General features: G+C 40.7%; 1 protein-coding gene across 1 annotated transcript in view; it reads right to left on the reverse strand.

The window, feature by feature from the left end:
* csmd3a (CUB and Sushi multiple domains 3a) overlaps positions 1-27855 on the reverse strand; it is a 457456-nt gene that overhangs the window by 169251 nt on the left and 260350 nt on the right. Inside the window, exons 31-33 of the mRNA XM_036558514.1 lie at positions 25787-25903; positions 2404-2517; positions 2052-2147 (exon numbers count right to left, since the gene is read on the reverse strand). Coding sequence (XP_036414407.1) covers positions 2052-2147; positions 2404-2517; positions 25787-25903 — 327 coding nt within the window. The remainder of the gene's footprint in view (positions 1-2051; positions 2148-2403; positions 2518-25786; positions 25904-27855) is intronic.

Below are 27855 nucleotides of genomic sequence, written 5' to 3' on the forward strand. Positions count from 1 at the left end.
AAAATGTAACGATGTTTACTTGCTACATCAAATTCTCATTTTAAACAAAGTGCTATGGGCCATTTTAAATATGGTACTTAATGAAATTATAGGTGTTGAGAATGTAAAACAGCAGTATATCGTATTAACTGCCTATTTTTCCCACTCGGGCTATATTCAAGACCACATCTGTCAAGTCCAAGACCATAACTAGTTTGAGTCATGAACAAGTCTAAAGGGGACCAAGACCATGTCAAGATCTAGACCCCAAAAAAATTGACAATAGGGTAGTTGGTCTTGGTTGAGATCAGAGACTAATTTTGAGTCCAAGACCACATAAAATGTCTTGAGTCTGGACTAAAGTAATACAGTACTATTTTCTCATCCATTTATGTGTATTCAGATTTCATAATGCACTGAATGTTTAATTAATAACAAACTCATGAGCAGTGAAAAAGGTGACAAGTTTAGAAACCAATCTCCTGTAGAGTCTACCAGCATTGTTCGTAATAGAAAGTAGTAGTCATGTTCTAATTTTGCATTATTTTCTTATTAATTTTGTAATGTGGGGGCTTGCCAGAGGTGGGATTAGAACCCAGGCCGTCTGGTCGGTATTTCAAAGGCCAACCGGGTGAGCCACCACAAGGTGAAACGCTGAGCTTCTATGCTTGGATCAGGTTAAAATTGCCCTGGTTAACCAAGGGGCTGCGATTGGAAGGTATTATTGGAATGATATACAAAACCGTGGGCTCGAACCCACGTCGCCACGTTAATAAACCGGCGCCCTACCACTGCTCTATAGAGGCGGAGGGAACGCCGAAAACAGGTGGAAAACAAAAGACGTATAAAAGCCCACCTGCTAAGGTTTAGGCGGGAAATAAACAAAGGACGCCAGGGGAAAGACTGGCTCTCTCAAACACTGAGGAAAATGATAACTAAAGAAAAACACACTTTCCCAACAGAAAGGAATAACCAAAAGGAGAATGGAAAGAGGAAGGGGCAAACTTGTCCCTTCTCTAGTTTTAGTTACTTATCTCTCTCTTTTTTTTTTTTTTTTTTTTTTAAAGGAAGAAAGACACGACTCGAGAAAAGGGGGATAGGCTCGAGACGCGACAAGAGAAAAGAAGCTCGAGGAAAATCCTCTTAGAGCTTCTTTACCGAGTTTACCGGCTGGTCTGTTTGCCACAATTCTGGAACAAAGACTCAGCAAGGTGTGTCTTCTTCCCAGCCCTTATAAAGCCCCCTGAGCAGGTGTGGCTCATTGGGGTCGTTGACTCCCCCTGGTGGCCGGCGGTGGCCTAGCCCGGGAGCCAACCCTTACAAATTTGATAGAAATCTGTTCCTTAACATAGCAAGGTCAAAAGTCACTTTAAAATTTGGCAGACATCTACTTTTGAGGACCAACATTAATTATGAAATGGCGACATCCTAAAAATCTTATCCACCTTGTGTGTTCTACAGGTTCCATAACGGCGCATAGGGCCTGGACCCCGATGATTGCCACTTGTGATGTAATTTGTAGGTGGTTGTTTAGTTCTCATACATGTTATGTACATGTTTAGTTCTCATACATGTCAACTTTTTCGCATTTTAATATGCAATTGTTGTTTATCTGCTAAATTTGACATGTTGAGGAAAAAAAAAAAAACTAAAACAAAAAATGTGGCCTGTGCAAAAAACATATTTTATGTTTGATCTTTTTTCCAATACATTAAACTCAGTGAATAAAAAGTAACTGTGTACTTAATTTTGCCAAAAATATGCCATTTCTTTGAAGAAAGAAATGTGAATAAGCAAAATGAAATCAAGAATTCTCCTTATGAGTTTTCTGCTGGTAGTGGACCCCCCCCTTCCTAAAACTGAAAACTCTTCAAATCTACACAACTCACATGAATGGCATATTCACATATTCACTGTTCAAAACAGTGAATTTGCATGTATGTAATGGACAAATAAAATCAAATCATTTCACTGAATAATTTCCTAAAAAGTTTTGTCGAATTCTTTCGTTGTTATGTTTGAGATTTACTGTCTTGCCTTTTAGACCAAACATAAAGTACAGTGAATGATACCTTGATAAACAAAATGGAAGCCTTTGGCGGTGTTTGGCCCCTCCGTGGTGAACTTGATGGTAATCTCATTGCCGGAGCTCAGCGGTAGTGGCTCTCCTTAGAAAACAAAGAGGGTAGAAAAAAAAATCAGCAAACACAGGAACAGTGACAGCCACAAATGATCAAGCCAGCCGATTGTGTGCAAACAAATTAACAAGGTTAAGTGTGAAAAAAGAATAATTATTATTCTGCCAACACAAGACGAACGCTTGAAGAAAAGCACAGCCGTGGCGTCACTGCAGCAGCTGTTTGGGGACAAACAGGCTCTATTCCTTCAGCTTTTAGACACTGTGAAGGTCAAAAAGGCTTTTACCTGAGTGAGAGCCGTAGATCGAGGTCAGCAAAGAAGACTCGGGTGAAGGTCCGTCATAAATGTCCACCACGTCGTTAGGAGTAGTTTGAAAGAACATGAACTGGCCAAAAAGCACTGCAAAAGACAGAGAAATACTTATTACGCCTTAGTAGTTCAATTATTAAAAAGCAATTGCATCTAATACACAGTTCCAATATGAATTACGTTTGCACACAAAACATTATGACCACTCATAAATAAAGTGAAAACGTTGATTATCTCGTAACCATCACTAAAAATTTCTGTGACTTTTTGTTTGTTCAGATCAAACGTAGCCTCAGACTGGTCAGAGAGCCCATGCTAACTCCTGTCCACTGCCGAAGGCACCAACAAACGGCCAGGCAAGCATCAGAGCTGGACCTTGGAACAACGGAACAACACCTGAAAACGGTCCAGTGAGCCCCATTTTCTTGCCACCCACCTAAATACTGTTGCAGATCAGGTCCAGCCCTTCTCCAGGTCCTGGCAGTGGTATGCCCTGATTGCAGCGGCCTCTTTCAGCAGGATAATGGGCCCCACCACACTGCACATATCGTTCTAAAATGGTTTAAGGAAAGGCTACGTTCACATTACAAGCCTCATTGCTCAAATTTGATCTCTCTGACACGACGGTTCACACTCGTTTAGGTAAGTGATTCAAATCTGACATTAATGTGAACGAACCTTCATCCTGAAATGACCCGCATGCGCACATCCTACTCAGTAACATCAGGTGATGAATCACGTGCGTCATCAGCAAACAAACTAACGTGCAGAACGAGCTTCGCTGTGAAGATAATTAACACTGATCAGCTCTCAGCTGCATTATTAAGAGTGAGACAAAGGCAAAAAAAGGTGAGATGAATTGCTTTTCCACTGTTTACAGGCTTTAACTTCTGTTCGGTGCTACTGCCAATGCTGAATGACTGCGCATGTGCAGTGAAAAAAAAAAGCATTCCGATAAATACCGATCTGAGTGTTCCCATTGCAAGGTTGAATGGCCACGAATCGGATACGTATCCAATCTAGGACCACATATGAAAGTGACTCAGGTCGGATTTGAAAAGATCAGATTTGCGTGTCCACACAGCCCTGAATACATCAGAGTCACATTAGGGCAAAAAATTGGATTTGTGCCACTTCAACCTGGTAATGTGAATGTAGCCATAATACCATCGAGTTCGCAAGGTGTTGCTCTGGCCTCTAAATCGCCCAGATCTCAGTCCAACTGAGTGTCTGTGGGACATGCTGGAACAAGAAGTCTGATTTGCAGTTGTTCAATCTCACAGTTTAAAGGAAAAGATCTGCTAATGTCTTGGTGCCAGATACCTTCAGAGGTCTTATAGAGTCCACTGCTTGGCACATCGGAGCTGTACTGGCAGCACTAAAAGCATATTAGGCAGATGGTCATAATGTTTTCTCTCATTAGTATACATTCAACATTTATAGTTCACACTTACACCTTCTTTTTTGCTTGTTTTGATGTCCAAATTGAACAAGTCATGGGTAAAAACATTAATATGTTTTTACACTAGAAGTCTTGAGGAAAAGCATTTAGTGGCCCCACTGAGCTTGTGAGTTTGATTGAGCTGTTGTTGCTCTTAGACACTTCTATTCCACAATAATTTCGGTAACAGTTGACTGGGGCAGATCTAGCAAGGCAAAAAAACTGATTTATGACTGAGACATTTAAAGGAACTTCAGTACAACCACACTGCCAAAGTTTGCCTACGGAGAGTGAATGGCTATATGCTTGACCTGGTAGCAATGGATGTGGCTGAAACCCCTGAACTCAATAATTAGAATGGGTGTCCAAATACTTTTAGCCATATAGTGTAATATTGTTTTTTTGTTTTTTTTTTTTATGAAAAAAATTCTGGTCCACTCATCATGAAATGTTTACACAATGTAGCAGGCAGCTGACATTTTCAAGTAATGTCAAAAAGAACTGGACCTATAATGTGTTCTTATTCCAGCAGTTTTTGTTATCTTGACAGTAACTGCGACTTCTGAGTGTCAAAGGAGAGCAAACTGACCTGTTTGGTACACGACGTCTGGATCGTGTCTAAAATTCATTTTTTTGCTACTTTGCAGACATTGGCAGTTCAGAGCAGAAGTGAACTGAAGGACCTTAACTGGTGTCGTCTGACAGTTCGTTCTCCTTTAATAATAGTGCTTTTCTTCAAAAGTCTTACTAGGAGTCCTGAAGGTAATAACTAACTGTAAGATTGCGCACCGACTGCCATCTTCCACAAAACGCCCGCAAATATCACACCAGCGCCCTGGATAATCATCGCTTATCAAATCTGTCCTAGACAGCAAGACCATGTCCAACCCAACCACTCCACATGGTCCTAACAAGGATTTTCAGCTAAAGGGAAAAAAATCCAATAAATTCTTATTGTGATCGTGAAAGAGGCTTGGGAGCAGGGGGATCGATATGTAAGAGCAGTACTGTGGAGAGCGGGATGCTTCGCCTGGGGGACAGAGAACGCACTGTGCCTCCAGGCAAGTGCTGTACGTTAGACAGGTGATGAAGAAACAACGCTCTGCCACGCTCCAGGTGAGAAAAACAGCAGCATATGTTTGTCATCTAATATGAATAATTTAGCCCAAAAATGATGCCTTTTGTTTCACTCAGGTGACGATGCATTTCCTACAAAAAACTGTTGCAAACTTTTTGAAACTAGGCCACGTCTTCTGGAGTTCTGGGCAAATCTGTCAATCAGAGCCACATTTATGGACAGTACATGGTGTCATGCAGTAGAACAAAGCCAAATTGCCCCATATTTGCAGCTATATTAGAGACACAGGACAAAAATCTACACAATTTTTACTAAATGTAACTCTCAAAATGGAGATACAAGGCTTATATAGCTTAAAAGTAATGAAAGGTTATATATACACATTTAGCATTGCTCAAACTGCATGTCTAAATCATTACACTCTTACCTCAAACTTAACTGCTAAAAAAAGGCAATCTTAAATAGATTTTCTTAAGCTGTTTTGTCAAACTATTGTTTAAAAATAATCATTTTTAAACACAATTCTTAATTGGAAGCCCAGTTGACATACTGGTTAATCAATAACATCGATGGATATCTATGTCCTATTGTTTTATAAGTATCTGCAAAAATCTCACCAGTAACATGTCAGAAATTAGCAGTTTGAATTTTGGAGGCTTTAGTGCAGAGGCCTCAAATTCACATTACCTAGCTAGGTGATCTTCTCCAATGGGGGCCAGTTGGAAAAACTTAGGGAGAAAGTGTCCCAAGCATTCTTGTTGTTTTCATGTATGAACTGTAACTACAAAAGGCTTTTCATCTAACATTTTAGATAAAGTTGTAGATTAAAATATGGGAAACTAAATAACTTGCAAACTTGCAAACAAGTACATCTTGGTCAATATTAGCAATTCCATAAACCTCAACTTAGTAGTAGTATTAGTAGCACAAATACATTGAGTGGTTAATAAATACTGTAGTGAAATTATATACACCTTATTATTCATTTATTTATATTTTACTGTATAATTATGGCAGCCTCTATTTGGTACAGTATTAGCACTCCTGCTAAACACCAGTGGTGGAAAAGTGAGCGGTTTAATCTGCACTCTCAGTAGATTAGTTTGATAATTTCAATCATTTCCTAATTCTTACACACGATATGTACTGCTGTGTCACGAATGAATCCACAAAGGCAAATTTAACCTGCTATCTGTCTATATTATAATCAAAGTTTTAAATTACAGTCATGCTCAGTGTTCACACTGCACTTTGCTTTTAACACAGTAAGCATTAACTTGAGCTGATTTCATGTAGCTCATGTTGGGTAACAAGCCCCAGTGTCAAGTTGGTGAAGCAAATCTTCCCATGAGATGTAATTATTTAGCCAGAAATAAAAACTTCAGATATTTGCAAATATATGTATGAAACTGTATCACGGGCCGGTAGTCTGAGATGCTTGCTTTAGTGGTTTCACATGCCTTCATATGTCATTTAAGAAACCACTAAGCTGGCAGACATGACGTGAACTTGTAACATTGAACACAAGACAACATAAGAACACTGAGAACTGATAAAGAGAGCTAATTAAAGCAAACAGAAACTTATAAAACTGCCAAGAATACTTTGAAGCCTGGCGCTTCCGTATTAACATTATAGACCTCTCAAGTGATGTTGCAGTTTTATATCAGCAAAATATCCATATAAGGAACTCTGGGTGTACACAGTTTTTTTTTCTGAGTAATAGTATATTTATAAATCACTACTATTGCATCCTGTGGTAAACAACCTGATACATTTTGCTGTAGGTATATGTGCCCTGAATGTCACCGGATCCTTCCGACCGCTGATGAGGTTGCTCAGCAGTCAGAATAAGGAACAATGCTACACATCCAGCTTCTGCATACAGAAATGATGTTATATGAAAGTTTCGCACTGTACTTCAACTCTATTCTATGACAATATCAGCTACTCAAACTGCAGCCAGAAACTGCAGTAGCAACTATGCACAGCACACTGTGTTGAGGTTTAGGTCTTCTGTTATCAATACAATGCATAGGAGTGTTAGCTTGTATAGTAGCAATACTGGCATTTCAACTACTTATCAATCTTGTGATTTAGTGGATCCAATGACAATGTACATCCTGCAAAACGTATAGAGTTTCGAACATTTTAGTTTACCACAGGCAATTATCGAGAATACCATTCATTTTACCCATAGAGAGAAAAGGCTTTGACCTGGAGTTCCTTACAAGGGAGTGTCACCAAGTACAGAATGCTGAAATTACTTCAGAGGTCAATTTTTTATATTTGCTGCCATCAAGTTCTAAATGAGTTAATGTTTTTCATGAAATGGTAAAATGTCTTACTTTCAACATCTGATATGTGGTCTATGCTCTTTTGTGAATAAAATATGTGTCTATGAGATTTGCAAATCATTGGTTTCTGCTTTCATTTACATTTATTTACATTTTACACAGCATCCCAACTTTTTTGGAATTAGGGTTGTAAAAACGTTTCCATGTAATCGCTCTGAATTTGTTTTCCCTCATCTAAGTCATGCATTGTGATCTGGTGTCCTTTAATATTGCCAGACAAATGCCTCTTCAACCTGCTTGTCTTCTATAATCACCTCAATTGTCCAAGTCAATAACAAACCCGCCATGGGAGTGCATGACCTCCAGCATTAATATGTATTCAGAGGACGATAAGTCTTATTCCCCTGAGGCATGTGGCTGGACAAGCTTATGTAAAGATGACAATGCAGCCATTCTAGCAGCAAATAAAGTCACTATTAGGAATTCCAGGCTTGATTAACTATGACATGTCGTGTCCTTGTTTCTCTAAAGAGCAAAGAGAAGGTACCACCCAACTGCAAACAAAATAAAGCTGTCGCCGTTGATGATTCAATTTGGCGTAGTGCAGTAATAGCACAGTCTATAATTATTAGCAAACACAGTTATGTCCATACAACACGAGCAATAGCAGTCCCTAAATGCATTGTGGGGGTCGTGCAGCCTCTCTGGCTCCATGGAGCGCTCCCCAAGGCCCTGACAAATCCAACAGCATGTTCGCGTAGGCGTCCAATCAAATTCGTCCTCCTCCTCCAAACTGGAGCTCTGTTAACGGGCCTTGTAGAGCAGAGGGCTCTCTAACATAACAGCCCCATCGACTTTTAATGTTCCATTATTGCGAGGAAATGGCGTCGGCTGGCGGAAGGGCCAACCACCCCTCCCTTCCGCAACAACATGACCATAGATCATTAAACCCGCCTGGAGCGAAGTGTGCAGTCAGGGTCACTGCCATTGGCTGCAAAAAGACATGCCCAATCTCACCCCGACAAGTCACATGACACCCATGGGGGCATGCTGGTGAACCGTGCAGCTGAGCGAACCAATGGGTCAAGCATCTGAGTTCACAATGGACTAGAGGAGTCTGGTAGCCTCCAGCATAAACAGAGAAGGTTCCTGACCTCCTGACTGCGATATGTGCATGGCTCTGTATGTAGAGAGTGGTGCAAGTCATTTTAGCACGAGCGGTCAGTTCGTCTTATTTTCTGGTTAAGGGCAGAGGTTAAAGTCTGAACAGTCTTAGGAAAAATGAGAAATACAGAACTTTCCTCTTAGCCCAAGTGTGCTTGATCAGTCAAGACATGTTTGCTGCTCTAGGTTTTGCACTGGAGCTACAAGGCTAGTGTAGCTAACAGGTAACAGAAGCTTAGCCAAAAGACTAGCATTGTGGAAACGGCATGCTTAGCTTAGCTCAATCCATGTTGAGTTGTTAGGTAATCAAAAGTCTGCTAACATGCTTTTGTTCATTTTTATAGATAGCAGTGCACCATACAGTGTCAAAAGCCACATGAGCAAGTCTATTTGAGATGACTTAACAACTTAACATGATTTAAGTGTGTGATGACGTAGCAGTTAGCACAATGCAAACCTGGCGGTAATTAACTTCCACTTCTTGCTAACTACATTAGCTTTGTAAGTCCAGAGCAAAACTAAAGAAGTAAACTTCAGACACCAAACATGTCTTGGCTGCTCGACTACGCTTAAAGGGGAAAATTGAGCAAATTAGATTTTTGGCCTCTGGTTTATATGAACGGCAAGCAGAGATAATCTCCAGTACTATAACTTGATGGAAATGTAAATCATTTCTAATACAATCTTTGTGAAATCCGTTTAAGTATTTGATGTGATAAACTGCTCTTACAGAAAACCTCCAGACAGCTAAACTTCCCTATCTGCCCATCCCTTTCAAACGCTCCATTATCAATTTTTTTTTTTTGGTGCTGGATGTTTATATGATTTTGTTAAGTGTGCTAGTCCTTCTTTAGTTCTACTAATTTTTCAAAGTACAGTCTAGTTTTCAACTGTTTCCTGTGAGATACTACATATTTATATACAGTAATCATATTTTATCTGAATGGATTCTTTTTCAATTTGATAGCCAACTTGTGTAATTACAATCTTTTTACTGCCTTGTCAACTGGCTGTTGTTCAACATACTCAAAAAGCACATGTGCAGCTAGCTAGTCAGTTAGTTGTTCTTGTGGCCTGGTGTGGGGGGAAAAAAGGAACTCAGAAGAGAAAAGTAAACAGTTTTTCAAAGTTGCCAGTTGCTTAACAAAGAAAAATACTGTATCGTACAGATACACAGCATAATCTGCAACTGTTTCTATTAGGATAGCTAAATCAAACATATTTTCATACAGTAGGCCTATTTCACATAAACTGATTATTATTCAGTGTGATAGCCAACATGTGTAATTATGATTCTTGTCAACTGGCTGTAGCTTAAACCGCTAATGAGTTCCTAAATTAATCAGAGTTAGAGTTGAAGTACAGCCCTTTTCCACTGCTGTAACACTTTTGTGTATCCGCTTGTTTGATGCTATATAGTAGGCACGTGGCTGCCTGGGCCGACCGCTTGTTCAGTGCTATATAGTAGCTACTTGGCTGTCTGGGCCTGCTGCTGGTTCAGTGCTATATAGTAGCTACGTGGCTGCCTGGGCCTGCTGCTGGTTCAGTGCTATATAGTAGCTACGTGGCTGCCTGGGCCGACCGCTGGTTCAGTGCTATATAGTAGCTACGTGGCTGTCTGGGCTGACCGCTGGTTCAGTGCTATATAGTAGCTACGTGGCTGCCTGGGCCTGCTGCTGGTTCAGTGCTATTATAGTAGCTATGTGGCTGTCTGGGCTGACCGCTGGTTCAGTGCTATATAGTAGCTATGTGGCTGTCTGGGCCGACTGCTGGTTCAGTGCTATATAGTAGCTATGTGGCTGTCTGGGCCGACCGCTGGTTCAGTGCTATATAGTAGCTATGTGGCTGTCTGGGCCGACCGCTGGTTCAGTGCTATATAGTAGCTATGTGGCTGTCTGGGCCGACCGCTGGTTCAGTGCTATATAGTAGCTATGTGGCTGTCTGGGCCGACCGCTGGTTCAGTGCTATATAGTAGCTATGTGGCTGTCTGGGCCGACCGCTGGTTCAGTGCTATATAGTAGCTATGTGGCTGTCTGGGCCGACCGCTGGTTCAGTGCTATATAGTAGCTACGTGGCTGCCTGGGCCTGCTGCTGGTTCAGTGCTATTATAGTAGCTATGTGGCTGTCTGGGCTGACCGCTGGTTCAGTGCTATATAGTAGCTACGTGGCTGCCTGGGCCTGCTGCTGGTTCAGTGCTATATAGTAGCTACGTGGCTGCCTGGGCTGGCCGCTGGTTCAGTGCTATATAGTAGCTATGTGGCTGGCAGGGCCGACCACTTGTTCAGTGCTATTATAGTAGCTACGTGGCTGCCTTTGCCGGTCGCTTGTTCAGAGCTATTATAGTAGCTATGTGGCTGCCTTTGCCGGCCGCTTGTTCAGAGCTATTATAGTAGCTATGTGGCTGCCTTTGCCGGCCGCTTGTTCAGAGCTATTATAGTAGCTATGTGGCTGCCTGGGCCGACCGCTTGTTCAGAGCTATTATAGTAGCTATGTGGCTGCCTGGGCCGGCCGCTGGTTCAGTGCTATATAGTAGCTACGTGGCTGTCTGGGCTGACCGCTGGTTCAGTACTATATAGTGGCTGCCAGGGCCGACCGCTCATTCAGCGCTTCATAGTGGCTACCAGGGCCGACCGCTTGTTCAGTGCTACATAGTAGCTATATGGCTGCCTGGGCCGACAGCTTGTTCAGTGCTATATAGTAGCTATGTAGATGCTTGGGCCAAACCGCACAACGCTAGTGTTGTTGTACCAGTGTCTGATGTCAATGCAAACAACATAAACTGAAGAAAAATGTTTTCACATATTTGGCAACCAAGAAAAATTTGAGTCTTCATCACCTACTAAATAACACTTTAACCCCTACTTAAGGGTTAAGCGTGGCTGTCTATTTTTGTTAGTGTTTGATGCTGGAAGAACCCTGTGCGGCTTTGTTTGCTGCTTCCCCCTCCAAATCTATTTCTCTCTCCCCTCTCATCTCTGTCAGTCTTTCCTTCTGTCCCTCTCCCTCAGGCACCAGCACAAACTCTCCCTCCTTCTCAGAACTTTTCACGCTTTTCAGAATAGTCAACAGTAAAGCTTGTTTTCTGTGTCTGCAGAATCAGCCATCTTCAAGCCCAGCTTTGTGCGCTTCCAGAGGGCTTTTTTCCCCTCAAAGAGAAGCATATTTAGCAATCATCCCCTATCAATACACGGCAAATAAACAGTATCTTGTGAACAGAATAGCGAGAGGTAACACTCAGGCTTTTGTCCGCTTTTGAAGTTTAATTATTCCGTCACGAAGAGCAAGTCCAAGCTTTATCCAAAAAGCAGCTTTGTTCTAGGAGGGAAACAAAAAATGGAGTTGCTCACAGCTGCCAAACTCTCGCCTCAGGCCTAAATTGTAAAGTCATGCAAGGCCTCCTCATTATCTCCAACATCGGGATGTACAAAAAGTTCAGAGAGAAAAAAAACACACGCACTGTAGTGGGACAATATGGCTGGAAATATGTTTTTCCACTTAACTGGCTTCCTGCAGACGAGAAAACTTGGCACGTCAAGCTACTTCTGCTCCTGGGCTTTGCATAAAACAAGGTGGATGTCTGTGACAGCCACTGAGCTGTAGTAATTACAGTATTAGAGCATGCACAATACGTCAGCTACTCACCGATAACTGCAAAGACTGCATTATCATACTGGAATTACAGTCTGGAATTATACTGGATGCTGGAATACTGAAATTACAGTTCAATTACAACCAATAACTTGAGGGCTGAGCAGCTTCGACAAGGCCCAAATCATTTTGGCCAGACAACTGGGTCGAAGCATTTCCCAAATGGCATGGCACGTGGGGTGTTCCGGTCAGCAGTGGTGAGTAACTACCGAGGAGGGTCAAACCACAAACTAGTGACAAGGTGTTGTGTGCCCAAGGCTCATCAATGAGTGAGGGCAACAAAGGCTACCCCATCTGTCTGGAAATGAAAGAAGGGCTACTGTGGCACAAGTCACAGAATTTTTTAATGATGGTTATGGGAGGAATGTGACACAACAAAGCATTTCACCCTGCAACGAATGAGACTGTGTGGCCACAGACCAGTCAGAATACCCATGCTAACCCCTGTCCACTGCCAAACGTGCCTACCATGGACACACAAGCATGGGCCTAGAAATTCTAGATCCAGTCTATATAACCTAAAGCAGGAGTGCACAAACTTTTTATCCAGGAGAGCCAAAGTATGACATTTGTGGTGGGCGAAGGGGCAAAAAAACAAAACAACTAGCTATCACAATATACACTGCAATGACAAGTGTATGGTGTAAAGTCATACATGTTATTTTATAAAATGTATAAAGGTTTGAATTATCAGTTATCATTGTGGACCCAGTATCACAGTGCTGCGTGTAAACACACCCAGGAGCTGAATCTGTAATCCACAAACTTGGCGGGAGCTCCTCTCCTGGCGTTCCAGGACATGTGAACAGGGAAATGACCAGAGGGACGCCGCAACAGAGTGAGAGAAAGATTCCACAGGCATGTGGCTAGTTGGTCCACTCCTCTACTTGCTCTCTCACTTTCAGACTGAATCTCTAATGAATAGTTTTTACTGAAAACATGTTTCATTTCTCAAAAATAGCCCAGGGAAATTGTTTTGTGTCAGATCAGTAATGGAGGCTACCTCTTCAGATGAGCTGAGTAGCTAATGCTAGAGCTAGTTGCTACAATGTTGGATGTTAACGAGGACCCACTGCCTTCTATATGAGCCTCAGCTGAATGTGTTTGGATGAGAATGCTAACTTCTAATTCAGTTATATCAGCTAACAGACACCCATGCTGACTAACATCACGCTGAGCTATGAGGAGAGAGGGAGGGCCATCCAACCCACCCAGAGAGAGCGAGGCCAGTTATGCTCTCTTGGGACTCCCAGCCACAGATGGCAGTAGCATCACTGGGGACTGAATGGTGAAAACGGTGAACTCGCAACATGTTCGTTTGTCTGAGGGATATTATTTTCACTGTTTCTGTACCTAGCTTATAGTGGCAAGAGTAGTTAGCCTTGCGCTATGCACTCGTGTTAGCTTGTGTTTCACAGTAGGAAAGTGTAATATATACAACCCCAATTCCAAAAAAGTTGGGGCGCTGTGTAAAATGTAAATAAAAACAAAATGCAATGATTTGCAAATCTCATAGACCCATATTTTATTCACAATAGAACATAGAACACATATCAGATGTTGAAAGTGAGTCATTTTACCATTTCATGAAAAACTCATGAAAACTCATTTAGAACTTGATGGCAGCAACGCATCTCAGAAAAGTTGGGACAGGGCCACGTCTACCATTGTGTAGCCTCCCCTCTTCTGTAAACAATAGTCTGTAAATGTCTGGGAAGTGAGGAGAACAATTGCTGGAGTTTTGGGAGAGGAATGTTGTCCCATTCTTGTCTGATGTAGGATTCTAGGTGCTCAACAGTCCTGGGTCTTCTTTGATGGATTTTTTGTTCATGATGCGCCAAAAGTTTTCTATTGGTGAAAGGTCTGGACCGCAGGCAGGCCAGTTCAGCACCCGGACTCTTCTTCTGTGAAGCCATGCTGTTGTGATGGACGCAGTATGTGGTTTAGCATTGTCTTGCTGAAATAAGCAAAGCTTTCCCTGAAAGACCGTTGTCTGGATGGAAGTATATGATGCCAAAAGCTGTATATTTCATTCAGCATTAATGGTGCCTTGACAGATGTGCAAAACACCTATGCCGTGTGCACTAATGCTCCCCCATACAATCATGGATGCTGGCTTTTGAACTGTGGTCTAATAACAAGCTGGGAGGTCTTTACTCTGGAGGATGCAGTGTCCATTATTTCCAAAAAGAATTTAAAATTTTGATTCATCTGACCACAGGACACTTTTCCACTTCGCCTCGGTCCATTTTAAATGAGCTTGGGCCCAGAGAAGTTGGCGGCGTTTCTGGATCCTGTTAATATATGGTTTCTTCTTTGCATGATACAGTTTTCACTTGCATTTATGGATTGCACAGCGAACTGTGTCCACAGACAATGATTTCTGCAAGTGTTCCTGAGCCGATGCAGTGATTTCCAGTACAGAATCATGCCTGTTTTCAATGCAGTGCCGCCTGAGGGCCCGACAATCACGAGCATCCAACATTGATTGTTGGCCTTGTCCCTTGTGTACAGGGATTTCTCCAGATTCTTTTGATGATGTTATGTACTGTAGATAATGGGATATCCAAAGTCTTTGCAGTTTTACATTGAACAATTTTTAGATGCAGTTTTTCGCAGTTTGGTGAACCTCTGCCCATCTTTGCTTCTGACAGACTCTGGCTCTCTAAAATGCTCTTTTTATTCCCAGTCATGTGAGTTAGTTCCAAATTGCTCCTCCAGCTGTTTTTTTTATTAGTACCACTTTTCCAGCCTTTTGTTGCCCTTGTCCCAACTTTTTTGAGATGCGTTGCTACCATCACGTTTCACTGTCTCACAGTCTGATGGATGCCACAAGAATACTACCTACCAGAATGCATAGTGCCAACAGTAAAGTTTGGTGAAGGAGGGATAATGGCCTGGGGCTGTTTATCAGGGTTTGGGCTCAGCCCCTTAATTCCAGTGAAGGGTCATGTTAATGGTACAGAACATGGAGACGTTTTAGATAATTCCACAAAGGTCCACAAGTCCACAAAGACACGGTTTGATGATTTTGGTGTGGAGAAAGTCCACAGAGCCCAGACCTCATCCCCACTGAACACCTTTGGGATGATTTGGAACATGGTTTGTGAGCCAGGCCAATCTTGTGATTGACCTCCCAAATGCTCTTTTGACAGAATGGACACAAATCCCCTCCGATACATCCAAAATCTTGTGGAAAGCCTTCCCAGAAGAATGGAGGCTGTTATAGCCACAAAAGCAGGGGAGGCAGCTCAATATTAACACCCATTGTTTTGGAATTGGCCTGTAAAATTGTTGGCCTATATATATTTTATCTATCTTCCCGTGATGAAACAAATTGCTGTTGTCGGAAGAAAACCTTGCACCTTCAAAATGATAACTTTATAGGAGAAGGAAAAAACCTACTTTATTTTTAATGTCAGTCAGTGAAACAAGACCTCTTTCCAAATCACTTTTGTTTGGTTTCATCATGAAATTTGCACACAATACAAAGGGCCGCAAGCCTTTTCAAATTATGTCAAAATCTGAAAAACGACACAAATGGAGATACAAGGTTTTCTTCTGACAGCAGCAAAATATTTCAGTGTTTAAGTACTGACCTCATCTCAAATGGTTAACTGATTACTCCAGCGCTTGTGCATATCCCTATTAGCAAACTACTAACTCTCAAATGATTCCCTACTCCCTCAGTACTTCATTACGTACATCATTAAATAACTCTGGATTCTACACCCAAACAGTACATCATATGTTATGAGACATATGGGATTCCCTACTGAACATACAGTGTGGGTGTAGAAGCTATAGTTTCTCTACACACGCAGTGTGCTGCATAGTACATAGGAAGTAGGGAGCAAATTAAGATTCAGCCTCTCTCTCTCTTGCTCTGGCTCAAGCTCTCTCCCTCTATTCCTTTCTCTCTCTAAGATTGATGGCTTTCTCCAGGCAAAGAATGATCTAAAAAAACCCATCAGACAACATCAAGCCACATGCAGCCCCCTCACCTCCCCCTCCTCCGTTCACCCTTGCCCCCCTCCCCGATCCCCTCTGCAAATGGATGTAATTAATATGAACTCCAGAGCCATTCACTCAGAGCCAAGCTCTATGAAGTGCTTGAGTGCACTGCATACTAAGGCGCCAGGGCCGCTGACCGTGGAGGGTCGCAGCGTTCAAGAGCTGCTGCAATTTCAGTTTTCAGCAGCTTTATTTGTGTTAAAGTTTTTATATGTGAAGCACCTCACAGGCCTGGCTTGGAAGATGCACGTAAACGCGTTTGCCTAGAGACGTAGACAAAGGCTTTGTGGGTAAAGGTTTTATGGGTGTAGCCTGAAGAGGAGCTGACGTGATCACCTACAAAATCTCAATTATGTCTGCTTTTGTGGTTCTGTGTGTCTGGTTGCATTGAGGCTGGGATGAGACCCAAAATGACACAAAAAACTACAAAAATATAGTGCGGTACACATCTTATTTATTGTATGCCTGTCTAGGCTCCACCCTCTCCAGTTTCTGCCCAGTTTTTTACACTAAAGAGGCCATGCCCTACATTTTTTTGGTAATTTTACTTTTCCCCTCGAGGCTCACTTACAACATTTGTAAATCTATGTACCAAAAAAATAGTCATAATTTACTTATGCATGACCTTTGTCTCACCTCTCCATAGCTCTTAAAGTTAAACAGGCTGTTTTTATACTGTGCCTTTAAAGAGGAATTCCACAGACTGATCAAGTTAAATGGTTGAGATGTAAACAAACACATTCATGTGAGAGTTCTAGAGGAACTTGCTGAATCAGAACTGTTCACAATGATGATGATAGAAATTAGATGCCTGAAATGTTTTCCATTTCCAAAAGAATTCCACTGAATTTTCAAAATGTCTACATATTTAAATGGTTAAGATATAAACAAAGTCTTTCTGAGCGGTTTGTGTGAAATGCTCTGTTCCAGTGAAACTTACTGAGTCATAATTGTCCACAGTGGTGGTGACAGGAACCAGAAGTCTGAAGACTTAACACCTCTAAAAGCTCCCTTACAGAAAGATATTATGTAAAAATATTATGAACACGCTGCCTGATGCCTTAGACATTGTTTTACAATAGTTTTGAGATAAGGTGTTAGACTGAAATATTAAAAAAATAATAATAATAACATTTGTGGTGGAGAGGTGTATGCAGGGTGTTGTAAGGCAAAATTGTCCCTAAAGATTTTATTCAGATTTACCACTATGTTACCATAATCAGCATTACATGTGTAGGTTCACTGGTGGTTTTGGATGGTAAATAAAATGGCTATATTTGTGTTTATAACGTTATGACCTCTGGTTCCTATCACCACCACTGTAAAGAATCTGAGTCTGAGTTTCTTTACAATGAACCATTTCAGATCAAACCACTCTGAACGACTTTATTTACATCTCATTGTTTGAATTAGGCATAAATTTCAAATTAGCAAAAATCAGTGAAATAACCCATTTAATGCAGCTAAAAGCACCCTGACAGAAAGCTATTACATCGAATGAATATCAATACACTTCCTAATGCCATTTATGACAGTTTTATGAAAAGCTTTTGGTCTAACAACAATTGTATTTTGGCTCCTGAGTGGTGCAACCATCTAAGCGTTGGCTCTGTCATCAGGAGATCGCGAATTCGATCCATGGTGATGCTACAGCCATCTGTAGCCGGGAGTCCAAGAGAGCACAACTGGCCCCCCCTTCTCCCCCATCACTTAATGCGATGCTAGTCAACGCAAGTGTCTGTTAGCGGACGTAACAGATCTGGCAGTTGGTGCTTTCCTCCGAGCGCGTTCGGCTGTCCAGTGACGTTGCGTGAGCGGCAGTTCGAAAAGAAGCGGTGGCTGGTTTCACAGGTCTCGGAGGAAGCCTGTGTTAGCCTTCACTCTCCTAGCGTTGGTAGTATCGTGTGATTGGGGGAGTCCTAACTAGCGGGTGGAATTGGCGACGACTAAATTGGGGGGATAATTGGGTTAAAATCCCCCCCCCCCCAAAAAAGTTTGTATTTAAATATACTCACAGTGTGAGTTACATGTAGTATGTTGTAAGGCAAAATGGCTCTCAAATTTTTTATCACTATTTTACCATCATCAACATTACATATGAAAACTCAGAAGACACTTGCAGGTTCACTGGTCATTTTGTATAATAAATTAAATGGTTATATTTGAGTTATAGACATCTTGACCCCTTGTTCCTATCACCACCACTGTAAAGGAATCAAAGTTGGTTTCTCTATAATGAACCTCACATCAAACCACTTTTTTACACCCCAATGACTGAATTATACAGCATTTTTTTAAAAATCAGCGGAATGCCTCTTTGAGACTGAAATATGTGAGTGACCTCTGTTCTGACTGGTTGTTCTGTACTGACAAAAAGCAGTCCGGGTTGAAACACTCCTCATAACTTCAGCGTGAATGGGTAGAACTAAACTGTAGTAGGCAGATATATGTAAACGCGTTTTTGTGACATCATGGACTGCCTGGAGAGGGGAGTGAACAGTATGTTCTGAAACATTAGCAATGTTTACATACAACACTGAACTCTTTTATTTCAAAAAAGAGAGAGAAATTCGGTTTTAGGCTCTTTAAATAAATAAGAACTCGCACATACATCAGTAAGACTAAGGAGACGGTGCTAGACTTTAGGAAGTCCAAACCTGCCTTGTCACCATTCACCACTGATGGGGTAGATATGGAGGTGGTAGAGACGTACAAGTATCTGGGTGTGCACTTGGACAACAAACTGGACGGGAGCTGTAACACTCGCGCTGTGTACAAGAAAGGCCAAAGCCTGTACTTCCTGAGGAGGCTGAGGTCTTTTGGTGCGTGCACAAAGCACCTATGCTGTTGTGTGCTTTGGCAGCAGCATTAACAAAAGTGCTCTGAACATATTAAATAAACTTATAAGGAAGACTGGCTCTGTTGTATGAGTCAAGCTGAACTCTTTGGAGGTTGTGGCAGAACAAAAGACTCTCAACAAGCTGTTAACCATCTTGGACAACACCTCACACCCCTGCATGCTACACTGGAAAAACAGAGAAGCATGTTCAGTGGCCCTCTGTTACAGCTGTGCAGTGTTAAAGAATGCTGTGTATGATCTTTCTTACAGTCTCCTTACTGCAGAGATGGTACTGACCTCCTGCTGGCTGAACTGTGCTGAATCACATCACTATATCACCTCTTGTTAATACACACTGTGCAATATATCATAACCGCTACTGTAATAACACTCACTGTAAGCTTTAGACTGTAAATACTGCTGCTATTCCTAGTTATGTTTATACTCACTGTCTTGTAAAATATGCAAGTATGTATACTTTTATTCCTACTTTTATTCTCATACTTTACTCTAACTCCTGTCCATTTTTAAATTTTTTGCCTAATTCTGTCTATTTCTGCCTAATACATGTAAGTTTATGTGCAATTATATGTCTTGCTACTGTAACACTGCAATTTCCCTACAGGATCGATAAAGTTCTATCTATCTATCTCTATCTATCTATATTGTGTAGATGTGAAACAGCCTCTTAGTATAAAAATGTTTTGAACAGACACCTATGTAAACATCTGAGCATGATGCCCACACGTTTAAAGATTCACTGAAGTAGAAGTATAATTCAGACCAAACTCAGCCACCTAAGCACAACCATGCAAACAGGTACAGTATCCATTTCATGCTGCTGCCATTTCAGTACAACGACAGCTGTTTACTGATATGTGAAACAATCATTTGATCAAAGTAAAATCCTTCAGCTAGATGACCACAGGCAAAAAAAACTCCAGGAGTGCTGGTGCTTTACATCACTGACACTGTGTCCTTGTTTTTTGTGCTTCTTCTTCCTTGTGTCTCTTTTCTCTCCCGTTGTCTCTGGGTTGAAAGACCTGAGGACTCGCAGATATCCCCTCCAGCATTTCAGCAATGAAGAAACGTGTTGGCTGAAGATGCACTCCAGAGACACGAGTCACTGCGTTCAAGCTGCTGCTGGTTGCCTTGCTTTACAGTGCAAATGTGCGTGCCACTATTGTTGTACTCTCTTGAATAATTGACGCGCAGTTCGCTTGGAAAATGACAGGAGGGATGTTAGTTTTGGAGCATTTTGAAGCTGTGTGGCCGCGAGTGGCCAAAGAGTAGCATTTAGCATTTACTTTCAATGTGTTTGGGGACCAGATCCTGTTTACTAGGCCTAGTTTGTTGTAGGAGGAAATCACACTGTATTTTCTGAAAGCTGGAAAATCACGCAAAGCCCTTCGCGCTAGTTTTTACACACTGCATTTTTAACAGGCTGCTTGGTGCTTATGATAATTTCCAAATTCAAGGACTCAGTGACTGCAACCACTCGTCTCTACTGTTGTGATGTTTATAATGGCTGCTAAGCATCAATTATGTTGTTGGGAAAATGCGAATTTGTTATTCATCAATGCAACAGACATCTCTTTGGGTGTGTAGGATGGTCTTCTCTCTCCCCTTCACTTAATGATACTAGCCAAAGTAGGCGTCTATTAGGTCATGCCAGAGACCTGGCAGTTAGTGTTCTCCTCCAAACGTCTTGAGCTGTCCAACGATGTGGCATCAGTGGCAGTTCGGCGCAAGCACATGAAAGCCTTTGCCCTCCACGCTAGCAGATGGGAGCTGCCCACAAGTAATTTGGACAGAAAATCTGGTTAAATAAACAAACAAACATACAACTGCCACTAAGGGCTCAATCATATTAAGGCCTATTCACATCAAGTCTGAAACGGACGGACTTGTAAAAAATTCTTAATCAGAGCCAGTTTGATTTTCTGTGTACAGATGCCTTAAAAATCAACCTGACCAATTTGAGCAATGGTTGCATTTCAAACAAGTGGTGGCAGAACTGCCCATCTTGCTCATGGAAGAGCCTGAAAACCAAAACAATCAGAAACAAAGTCTATCTAAAAAACAGAAAATATAGTGCTAATTATTTTTAGATATCACCTAGTCCTACAAACATACATGCCGTTATGAGATCCTGCTGCTGACCTTCAGCCTGCAAAACATGAGTAAGTTACAGGCCAAGAACATAAGTTGCTTCACATGTAAAAGAATACGGTGTGACCCCCCCTTTTTTTGTACTTGCCCAGGTCTGGCTGGACTGATCCCCTCTCTGAGCCCACTGGGCACACCTTATACATATTCTCACTGGCTTCGTTCAGCCACCAATACGCTCTTTGGTGCTTTTAAGATGTTTAATCCTCCGGCAAGCTGGCCTGGACCATTGGTCAGCATTTTAAAGTCCATTTTACACTGAGAGGATTCTCTCTCTTTATTCCTGCATGTTGTTTCTTGTTGAAACCGGGTGAATTTTCAAAGACCAAATGCCAAGGAAGTCTTTCAGTTAACTTACAGAACTTTATAGTAATTATTGTTTTGCTTTACATTCCATTGACATACATTACATACATTTTTCAAATATAATTACATAATTATTTACATTTACATTCAACATCAACAGGTATAAGTCTGAATGTGAAAGTTTTTCAATGTTAAAAAAAATGACCAAGCACAACAATAAATGTCCATCAACTTTAAATCTGTAACACCTATCTTCTCCTTGAAAAATCTGCATTCTCTATAGAATTCCTCTGCTCGTTTTAATGAGCCTTGAGTGACAGATAATAGAAAATTACTTTAAGTAAATACAAGTGCTAAAGGTTAACCCATACAATTTCTGAAATAGACAGCCACGCTTAACCTTTAAAACGTTAAACCTCCTCAGCCTTTTTTTGCCAGGTCGGCATTTCCGAAGGGATATTTTAGGATGACGTTTTGCAGCTGGCATTCACAGTTTCAAGTTGCTCTTGCAGAGGCATTTGAGGACACAGGAAAGAAGCAGAGCCACAGAAGAGCCTCACAGGATTAGATGCCCCTCCGCATTACGGATATCTTTTAAAAATGCTCCAAGCTTTGCGGACAGGCTATTTACCAAAGCAGAAACAGACTCGTTCATTTAGAGTTCAAGATTACTTAAAGTGAAATACATTATACATTTAAAAAATGAGAAACCCAAAGCCTTGTTGCAAGTAATTAGCAATATATAAAGCTTTGGCTACTGAATCTTTGGCTTTTTACTACAGGGACAGGGTTTTAAAAGCATCACTCCACGGGGCAAAGAGAGATTGTGCTAAGGCTGAATGATGAACAGAATGATGAACTCAAGGGAAGTACAGCCTACTGACTTCATGACAGTGGAGCAGCCCAGATGAAACGACATCCAAGGATGCTCTTAAACAACTTGATCAAATGCAGCCTGGTTTGTGCCCTTCACTTCCTTTTGCTTTATCTGAGCAGGTTATTTGCTTTTATTCTGACAATAAACCAGTCCTTCTGGTGGGCCTTGGGTAGATGATGAACAGCAATCAAATTCAGAGAGCTCTGAAAATGCACGGTCTGATTTATCTGGTTTATCTGAGATTGCAAGGCTCCAGAGTTCATACACAGTCACTGAACTTCCTAATATTTCTTAGGCAAAGCCTAGTGGAGATTGCATTAGTGTAGGCAGCGGCATCCCAACAATATGTGTAACAATAAAAAAACAAAAAAACAACACATTTTAGTGGTCGGGATGCCATACTTTGAGTTACTTCGCAATATACTATAGACCAAATCAGAACGTCTGTAATAAAATAAGGGTTGGCGCTTCCAGGTGGATATCCAGAACAGACAAAACATTGGCAATAACGGTACAATCTTTTTGTGTTTGAGGCTGTAATGTCTAATGTTCCCAAATACATAATGAACTTTATACATAATGTTTTTCCTGTTTTGCAGCTTTCTAAAGCAGGTAGAGCTGCCATTGGGCTGTATTAAACACTGAGGGATTCTCTGTGTTTCTTAGCATGTGTAGCTGAAGCTCACGACAATTTAGCAAGTTCTTTACTTTTCTAGATGAAGATAAAGTTGCCAAAAACTATTACACGACCAATCAGCATCAGCATATAAACTAGGATATGTTGATGTGTTGACTAATATTTTTGGAATTATTACTTTGTAGAGGGTTTGACATAAGGTGACATAAGGTAGTTAAGAAGCTAACACTATTAGCATTTATGCTACCCTCCACAGACTGAGTGTTTTTGCTCATATTTTCAACCTTGACAGAGAAAAATATGAGCTTTGTTTGATTCTACGCATAATTCTGATTCTGTGATTGCACATGCAGAACAGTGCACTTTATTGTTTTGTGTCAGTCAAAATAAGCTAAGAAGCAAGCAACATAGCTAATTAGCCAAATTAGGTGCTTTAGGGTGATCAAAAGACTACATCATTAATTGTGGTTATTATGGTTGTTCTGCATATTTGAGAACTAGAACTAGTTCACGTGGTTCAGGTTTGGGTCAGTTCATGTTTCTGAAAGTGCAGTGGGAAAACACCCTTATAAAGTGAATGCTTCTTTATTAAACCCTGCAGTGAAATGTGTGGCTGGTGCACGTTCATGATTATATGACAAAAAATAACCACACAAAACTGTGAAGTTATTGACCTGAGAAGATGAGTTTTAAAAAGCTTTCTGTTTTTTAGTACCTTGGTTTAGAATCCCTTTATTCTGCCAAGTATGTTGCACATGCAAGGAATTTGTCTTGGTGAGTGCGCACCTATATGACATATAATAAACAGACAAGCAAACACACTGTTAACGAAGTAAATCTCAAATAAAAATACAATAAATACAATAATCTCTGGGGGTACATTTTGAGATTTTTACCTATTTTTTCCCCCAATTTAGTTTTTAATTTAGTGGCTAATTCCACCCAACTAGCTAGCTCTCCCCATCACATGATGCTACTAAGCTGGGAGGGTGAAGATTGAATCTTTTTGATTTGCCACCAATACAACGTAACCACACAGTGCATCACAGCACAACACAGTGCAACACGCTTGGAGGAGAATGATAACTACCATTTCTGTTCTCTCAGCTGACAGACACTCGCATTGGCTAGCATGATTGTAGGTCAGAAATCACATCACTGACTGACAAAAAAGCCTTCTTATTTCTGCTGTTTAATCTACTTTTCTCCTTCAATAACACAATGTCTCACTGCAGTTGTTCCATTTATTTTGTTATATTCTGAAAGTCTCTGAATGAACTGTCAACAGGCAGGCATACAAAGGAAGAGGAAAAATGTGCACAACACCAAAGACTGATCCAACTACAGGAGACATACCATAACATTAGCTATGACTAAAATGTTCAGATAAAATACTGAAATGAAAATTAGGAGGAGAAAGTTTGTGAACAAACTTTAAGTTGACTTGACAAAACTTTGCTCTGAAATCTCAGGTGGTTTCTAAGGTGTTGCTAAGCCATCGCTATGGTATCCCAGGTGGTTGCTGAATTGTTGCTTTGTTATCCCAGGTGGTTGCTAAGGTGTTGGTAGGCCATTACTATGATACCCTAGGAGGTTGATATGGTGTTAGGCCACTGCTATGTAATCCCACCCAGGCGGTTGCTAATAAATTGCTAGGGCACTGCTGTGGAATCCCAGGTGGTTGCTAAGGTGTTGCTAGGCCATTGCTACAGTATCCCAGGAGATTGCTAAGGCGTTGCTAGGCCATTGCTATGGTATCCCAGGTGATTGCTAGTGTGTTGCTAGGCTATTGCTATGGTATCCCAGGTGATTGCTAAGGTGTTGCTAGGCCATTGCTACAGTATCCCAGGTGATAGCTAATGTGTGTGTATATATGGGTGCTAGTATGAATGTGAGACTGTATGAAATGTCTACAAGAGGCAGAGTTAAAGATATCCTTTGTGACAGTTAGATTTAAATTTTCTTATTCCACCACATTTATTTCCTATGAGGAAAAAAAAACTTGTGTTTGAACAAAAGCTGTACGAAAACCATCCTCAAGCCAACTTAATGACATGATATTTAAAAAACCCGGACATCTCTCAAAGTCAAGATAATCACAGCTTAGCAGTTCCAGTTCCCATATCAGTTACAGCCTTGAGGAAAACATGAACAAATTCGGGCCTTGTCCTGGAAATCTGCTGTTACAATCACGCTGCCCCTCAGCTGTGGGTCAGCAAATAGAGGCTGGTTACACCAAGCTGCTATAAGAACATAACATGAAAAATGGGTGCAATTTCTTGCCTGGGGTTTATGAGAAACTTTGAAGGCAACTTGGAAGTGCGCAGAATATAAAGTCAAGAACAGAACTTATAACAGCAATATAAATGCATATTAGCTACTGTTTCAAGCATCAAGTAGAAAAGCTGATTTTACCCTAAAAACGCTAGACAGGTATTTACCTTGTTTCTTTAAAGCACAAAAGCTTTTGTACCCTGCAGAATGTAACTATACCAAGTTGCAATGTAAACGGAGTTCAGTCAAAAGCAGTGGAGGCTGCAGAAGCTGATTATGTAAAACCATGAATCAGTTACACAAGAAGATACGAAGAGCACAGTGAGCTTGAAGGAGTGCCTCCACTGTTGTTTCGGCACAAACAAACATGAAAAAAACAAACTAGCTCCAAACTTAAATGGCTTGGAGTTTTTCAATTTTGTGTTTTTTGCACTTTTTTTCATTGCCGCTAAGAGGCTTCATTTGATACCAGTAAATGTGAGTTCTCCAGAGTGTGAAATAGAATGTACTCTCCAACCCACACGATCCGTTCATGTGAGTGATGGTCGTGTCTTCTCGGCTGCGTTTGTGCCACACATTTGCTTATCCACGGGCGGTTTAGCCCTGGGTACTTACCGAATTCTCCTGGCACTGCGATCTCATAGATGCAAGTTTGTCCTTTGGTGTAGTTGCGGGGGTAATTGGGTGACAACACTGTGCCCTCCGACCCTGTCGATCTGCTTCCACATGGAGCTGTGGAGACAAACACAGATCAGATGTCAGTGAAAACACTGGGAGAAGACGAATGATACGGAGGAATAGTGTGACCAAATATAGCCAATCAGCAAAGACATGTTTGGAGTTAGAAGTTGCTTTAAATCTGAACCAGAGATACGAGGCAGATGTAGCTAACAAGCAATGGAAGCTTATGTACACTAATTAGCACTGTGCAAACTGCATACCTAAAGCCACTGTTACACCAAACTTGAATAGCATTTGCCTGGTAAAAAAGCCAATTCACTTGAATGGCAAAGGACATGCACAGGCACAAATGGAATTTGTTTCGGACAGTGGTTAATTTCACCTTGTGACGGGTTCATCCAGGGGTTAAACTGGGCTCTGGCACCTTCAGTTTGTTTGAACGGCAAATGAAGCTGAGCTCCAGTGCTATACTTTAATGAAAATGTAAACAGTTTTGAATACAATCTGTGCGCAGGAACAGTCTTTGCACTAGGCAAAGGTAGGCAGCTGCCAAGGGCCCCTATGAGCCAGATGCAGTGGTGGACAATAACTAAGTAAATGTAATTGGTTACTGTACTTAAGTAGTGTTTTCGTGTATCTGTACTTTACTGAAGTTTTTCCATTTTGGGCGACTTTTTTACTTTCACTCCACTACAATTTAAAGTCAAATATCGTACTTTTTACTCCACTACATTTTGCGAAATCTGTTGTTCCTTTTGGCTTATGTCAGTATAAAAACGTAATGTCAAAATAAAAGAAGCATGAAGGAAGCACACCAATCAGGGTACAGCGCACACTTCAACGTCAGTGCAGCAGCGTAAAATTTTGAATGATGGAACTAACATAACTTTGTGTAAATAGACCACAATATAGAAATATATACACATACACAGTTGTGACTGACGTGTCTTTTTGCTGAATTTATACAAACACTATTTCATTTTATAGTAAACTTGTTTTTGCTAGTTTATGTTTATGAACAAAAACCTACAGATGCAATATAGTAAAGGAAAACTCATTTGTGAATCTGTGTTTAAAGCAGGTTTTAATTCAAGTTAAACTTGTAACTAAGTTGCAAATAAATCTTAAACTGAAACTTTGCTTGTTTACAAAAAGTTCCTTCAGAGCCACTCGGTTCTACCTAATGGAAATTGTTTGCATTCGGTGTTTTGTGCTTATGATAATTTTAATAGACATCAGCATCAGACTAATTAATGACATTCTATTAAAAAGATTGGTTTACCAAGAGTGACGCTGGAGTATTCTCACCTAAAATGAGTTGATAAAGTAAGAGTCTTGTTACAAAAATGCTAATAGGACATTGAAATCATAATTAATCTTTTAGTACTTTTACTTTCGATACTTAAGTACATTTGAAAGCAAATACTTCTGTACTTTTACTCAAGTGGAGGTCTAAAGGGAGGACTTCTACTTTTACTGGAGTAATTTTTTACCCTGGGTATCTCTACTTTAATTGAGGTACATGGTTTGTGTATTTCATTCACCACTGGCCAGGTGCTTCATGAAAGTACAAATTAGACATGCTGTAGATGTTTATTTTAAATAACCTATTCTGAAATATATATAAATATAAAAATGGCTATCATTAGCCATTGTTTTTAATAATAATAATAATTATTATTATTATTATTATTATTATTGTTATTATTATTATTATTATTGTTATTATTTATTATTTCAGCAATTTTATTAAGTGAAATTCTCACTATAATGGCAAATAATTTTGCTTGTCTGAAGCACATTTCATAGTTAAATTATACTAAATAAACATGTCTAGAAATAAGTTTTCTAGAAGTTTTCTAAAATTCCTTGCCTTTTTATTAATATAAAAACTATTAATGTAAAATGTATACATACTGTTTACTCCACATTCCATACAGTCCGTTTGCGGAAACTAAACTGCAAAAAAAAGCCCATTTTGAATTCACTGCTTCTGTAATGTC

This window comes from Colossoma macropomum, unplaced genomic scaffold (genome assembly GCF_904425465.1).
Source record: "Colossoma macropomum unplaced genomic scaffold, Colossoma_macropomum, whole genome shotgun sequence".
In the NCBI taxonomy this organism is placed as follows: Eukaryota; Metazoa; Chordata; class Actinopteri; order Characiformes; family Serrasalmidae; genus Colossoma; species Colossoma macropomum.